The sequence below is a fragment of the Watersipora subatra genome, chromosome 1 (genome assembly GCF_963576615.1).
Source record: "Watersipora subatra chromosome 1, tzWatSuba1.1, whole genome shotgun sequence".
NCBI classification, from domain to species: domain Eukaryota; kingdom Metazoa; phylum Bryozoa; class Gymnolaemata; order Cheilostomatida; family Watersiporidae; genus Watersipora; species Watersipora subatra.
In genome coordinates, this window is record NC_088708.1 from 9,479,293 (window position 1) to 9,484,876 (window position 5,584).

General features: G+C 36.2%; 1 protein-coding gene across 1 annotated transcript; it reads right to left on the bottom strand.

Annotated features, from left to right (window-relative positions):
* Window positions 1–69: 69 nt before the first annotated feature.
* LOC137402638 (peroxisomal biogenesis factor 19-like) lies at window positions 70–5,069 on the bottom strand. The gene is made up of 7 exons (XM_068089144.1): window positions 4,916–5,069; window positions 4,264–4,364; window positions 3,949–4,096; window positions 2,745–2,833; window positions 2,395–2,565; window positions 1,848–2,024; window positions 70–396 (listed from the first exon to the last, which is right to left on the bottom strand). The coding sequence occupies exons 1-7, from the start codon at window positions 5,016–5,018 to the stop codon at window positions 280–282; spliced, it is 906 nt and encodes a 301-aa protein (XP_067945245.1). The 5' UTR covers window positions 5,019–5,069; the 3' UTR covers window positions 70–279.
* Between the last annotated feature and the right edge of the window lie 515 nt (window positions 5,070–5,584).

Consider the following 5,584-nt stretch of genomic DNA (forward strand, 5'->3'; position numbering starts at 1 on the left):
ATGCAAAAACATTACATATAGATTCCTTGCATTACGAGTGCTAATCGCGTATTCATACAAATTTTGTACAAGAACATTTGATGGCTTCTTCTCACGCTAACCGCTTATAAATTATCTTTTTATAATCAGAAATCATGCAAATGATTTAAAATAATACTCATAGTTGTATGTAAAGCATAGTAATGATGAATTGATTATAAATAAATATACAATTATATACAAGGCCTAATGCCTTATTTGATCAGGAGACTAGAGAGCGAGATTTGAGCATTATGTTCATCACATTATAGAGCATTGTTCCATCCCTGGTAACTGCGGGTTACCTGAGCTATCAAAGTTCAGGCCTGGTGCCAATTTACCAACTATATCTTGTGGTGGAGGCCCGCAGTCTTGCATCTAAAATACATTCATTGAAATTAGACACTTCAGACCAGGTTAGAGTTATCAAGAGTACGTACACATTGGAGATTCAGCAAAGTCTTCCCAAGGAGCTGGTGAACAGAAGACCTGGTGGAAAGCGCATCGCATGCTCATCAACTCTAAAATGCCTACAATATCCCTGTTGGTAATTTTAAACAGAGTGAACAGGATGTGGTTAAAATATGCAGTCAGTTCTCGACCAGTGTGTCCACCACTGGTCATACACTAAACACCCTCCAGCTCTCTAAATCTTGCTCATGCCAAAGTTTTTTAAACATTGAGCTGATAAAATACATCAAACTCCTGCCACTTGTCATCACACAATTAAGAGCCAAATGCGACCATCAAATATTGGGCATATTCTTAATCAAAGTAGCTTTGAATTGATAGATCATGTTATAGGTATTTACTGGAGACTAATGCTGGTTTAATAACTCAAGCGTATTTACATTACAATTACTGATGAGAAATTAGAAGAATCACGATTATCAACCAAAAACATGACTTATTGCACGCAGTCTTAACTCTTCCACTACCGCAAGCCGATGTATCGGCTCGGGTTATCTTTGCGGCCGGAAGCCAATATGTCGGCTTTTAGACCATGCGTTAGTTTATCTATGATTACTCAGCTTTCGCTTCAGATGGACCAATAAGATATGGTCTCCACAAAAACAAGCTTGTTGCTAACGATATAGACTAATTAGCAGGCCTTGCACTAGGGGCTCACTGATTGTCAAACAGAAAGTTCACCGCGGAAAAAAACACGGACAAAAAAGAATACAGCGATCGTTTAAGCTGTAGAGGCCTCTATCATTCTTAGCTATTGGGACTCTCGTAACTATATATCGATTAATTCTGACTCTTTTAGTGCATGTATTTCACGTAAAAAATTGTAATAGTAACCAAATATTATGGCGACAGTCAAAATATGACTATCAAAATCGCTGGCAAAATATTGTTGGTAAAGTTTGTAACCATTTTTACTGTTTTTAAATGAAGTTAATTTAAGATTTTTTTTATTTCTTAATAAAGGATCTTCTTTTCAACAACCTGTGTTTTAAATTAAGTGAATATCTTCATTCTTTCTCAAGTTATTACAAAATTACGTAATGACGTTATGGCGACATTTGTGCGAATAGAAAAACAAAATTCAGGGCAGAGTTAGAAATAAGTTCGATAGCAAAAGAGTTAAGTAAGACAAGTACAAGTTTATGATCACAGCTACGGAACCTAGCCTTAAATACCTGTGAACTTAAAGCTTGTTGCTTGAATGATGACTTTAAATTCAGGGATCGATTGAGAGCCATGTGATTGCCATATTATATAAAGAAGACTATCATAGATGTTTACTCAGGGATATATTCAACAAACCTCTGTGAGTTAGTAGCGCGTAACGACCTACTAAAAAAGAACATGTCCGAACTTACCTCTGTCAGTAAATCTAAAATCTTTTCAAATCTCTCGTCCTTGACCTGCTGAGTATCTGTCTCCCTCTCAGACTTGTAACAGTCACACAATCGTGATACTATGTCAAACTGCTTTGTGTACTTATCAAATTGATTCTTTGGCAACTTGCCATTATTTGCTGAAAGCCACTCAGGATACTAAAATGAAAGTTTGATTATATACCAGGTATCACATGTAATCTTCAAATGTCAGCCTCCTCAATGGTACATGTCGGTCATTGCTATACTTTGGGTTTCAGTTTGAGAATGAGATGCAAGTAGCTATTGAAAGAGCAGACCGCTGGTGCTGCTAAACTGATGTACATGTACTTCAACTTACTCATACATATGGTATGTTACAATCTGACTGTATTCATTGACTGGCTGTTTTGGAAATGAATCACCATTTAGTAAAAGTGTATCCATTGGCAATAAAAAGCATATTTCAGGAAGATGAGTTGTCTTTTCCTTCAGAAATGACAAGATTTAAAAGCAAAGGTAGAAAGAGACAAACAAGATTAATACCAACCTTGTCCGCGAGGTCTTTTAGGGATGGATATAAGATATCTTTAGACAGAAGACTAGACATCATATTTTCCATCATGGGTACAAAATCACCAGCGCCCTCTTTGCTCCCATCAGCACCAAGGTTGAGCGATTCTTGGAATGATTTCATTAGCTCTTCATCACTCATTTCATCCTGAATTACAAACCCTCTATTGTCAATATGTACAGCTGTTTCATCCTGGTAAAGGTAATCCGCGCCTGTGGACCAACATAAGCTGTTTACCAAGCTACAAAGATAGATATACTTGATCATAAACTAACCAGATTATTGAGCTGAGTGGTAATGACTGACACGGAGAACATAATACTTACCTTTAGGGATTCCGCATTTGCGGAAAGACTAGACAAGGTCTCGGCCAACGTATCGGCAAAACTTTTTTGTGAAGCAGCATCTGTTGGCCCTGAAATACAGAAAAACTCGGCAAACTATTTCGACAACAAACAACATGACTGAGTGTATTTCCTATGTGTTGATTATGTCAACTTGTTGATTGTATCAAGTGTCAATTTGATTATTAAAATAACAGCTTCATCAACTTTTTCGCTACCAAATTAATCTCTTTGCCGGGATATGATACATATTATATATTCAGTAAAACATATTTGACAATGGTGCATATACATTGTCCTAACCATTTGAGCCGCCATGGTCTATAAAAAATATTTCAATACCGAATCAGAAAAAAATTGTATATCAACTGATGCCATAAAAATGCCAGAAAAGTGTTGCAGAATGACCTTGGGACACTTTTTCAACCATTTCCGCAACTAACGTGAGCAGGTCTAAGTTGGACAAGTTATCAATATTATTATAGCTTGTGGCTTTATTATGATTACTGCTGAAAATAAAATAATCACTCTCAGTAGTTCTGTTGTTCAATAAAAAATCATTGAAAGCCCATTGGTCTACAATTAATGAAACCTCTGCAGCTGTAACATGTCTGGCACCACTGGTCATTGCTACGAAGAAATTGTTACGAAAATAAAGTTTTTGCAAAGTGAAACTACTCTCAGGATGGTCTGTAAACATATTTTCTATTGGCTCAACGCATGCAGATAATTGTTTCCTCTTGTTTAAGTACAGATACGATAGGCTAACTAATTAACTACACATTAATCATATGTGTTTTGTACAAAGCCTACTAAAGCCGCAACAAGGGGTTCTTGACCAAACGCACACACTGTGCCGAGCTACGCGGCTCGGTATGCAAAGTTAGTAACAAGTTAGAGATTAATAGCATTTAAATAACTATGACATCCTGCCGACAACTAAAGTAACACCAGCATCTGTAACAGTAACACGATTATGTTAGTGGCTATGTCACCAGCATCTACAATGTCAATAATAGCTGCCAATAGCAGCAAGTCCGTAAACTGGAGTGTCATGGCACTGAATACAGTCGTAGTTTTGGAACATTTAGAATTTGTAATAATAATTTGTAATAATTATAGAACATTTATTAATTTTATCAAAACATAATTAGCTTAAAATAAATTCTATCAGTCAATTGCGAACCTGACATTGTAGCATTTAGCTTTTCAAATTCTGCCATTGCCACAGGATCATCCTGCAACAACGTTTTAAAATGTTCCTCTAGTTCTGCAGGTCCGCTAGCAGACATTGCTCCTCCCAGAAGTGCTTGCAGCATATCATCTTCTGACCCCTAGCAATTATGCAGCATTGTAGGAACTATTACACGTGCAAATAATAACACAAAATTGTTATAGCTCTGAATCTTACTTTTTTGCACATGGCTTGCATCATAAGTCAAGTCAACATGACTCTAATTAACTTCTCTATTGATTCAGAAGCTGAAAATGTCTAACTCACAGCAACACTTGGTGTACCTTCTTTCCCAGAAGTCCTAGCAGCTTGCTCTACTTTAGTTTCATTTTGAGATGTAGAATATGCAGATAAATCAGCTAAGCTATCTACAACAGGTCAACATATTGTAATTGTAGGATGCTAGGCTGGCCACAACAAGTCAACATATCATCACTGTAGCATGATAGGCTATATATTGCAAGTTAACTTACTGTCACTGAAGATGCTAGGCTATGTTGGCAAACCAACGGTCTTAAAACCAATATCTAGTATGTTTACAATAAAGAGTATGCAGTGTAGCTAAAAAGTAGGGTGCTTAAAAAACCATAGATACGTTAGCAATTGTTAGTCTGTAAGCAAAACTTTATTCCATTTTGAAACTAAATTACATATTGATTCTGCGGAGACTCACGTTGAGCAAGTTAAAAACAAGCCATAATTTTTAAAAAGTATTTGAAGGGGAGGTAAACTTTTACGTACAATAAACAATTATAAATGTAGCCTGTTGCATTTGAAACTTAAAGTAACAAAATAACTAATGGTTATCTCTGCCAAATTCTTTTTTATAAATGCTAATTCTATGTTTAATTAACACACAAAAGCTTATTCATGGTTTTTTGCTTTTTCATCAGCACAAAATGAAGCATTACACTACTACCATCTAACAATGCATCTAATTCTGGATCAAGTTCATCAGGGCATGTTCCCGCTGCCTCGGTGGATACTTTTGAAGGAGTAGGAGACTCTTGAGAATCACTCATGGTAGTGAATGATTTGCATGCAAACGGTAAAATTACGACTCCTCACATTAGGCCTTGACATCACTACAATCTTGACTTAGCGTAATTTTTATGCTATCATTCAAACGATATGAAGAAATTAGGCGTTATTCTTTGACTGGGAATCACGAATTGCAGGCGTGCAATAAAATATGCAAGTCACTTGTGATGTATTTAGACCAACTCGGTACCCTATCTGTTATTCGCTGAATTGTTCCGTTGCAGTCGACATGGAAGAACGCATAGCCGCGTCGTTCATATCTGATAAGAAGAGACAACTTCGGCATACAGCAGTCTTATGATTTTGCCTCTCGTTTGCTGTAAATTTATGAATATCTGTGAATTCTTAATTCTCAAGTGTCAATAGTGTGGTAGAACGCATTAGGAGTTTCTGAATATACACTTTTTTATCTCAAGTGTTTTGTTAGTTAGAAAAACCACCAATAGGGTTAGGCAAGGCGCAACTTTTTGATTAGTGCTTTATAGGAAATGTGATACATAAAGGTGCTTAATGTTAAACCATCAAAAATTAGTAAACAGTTTTAAAT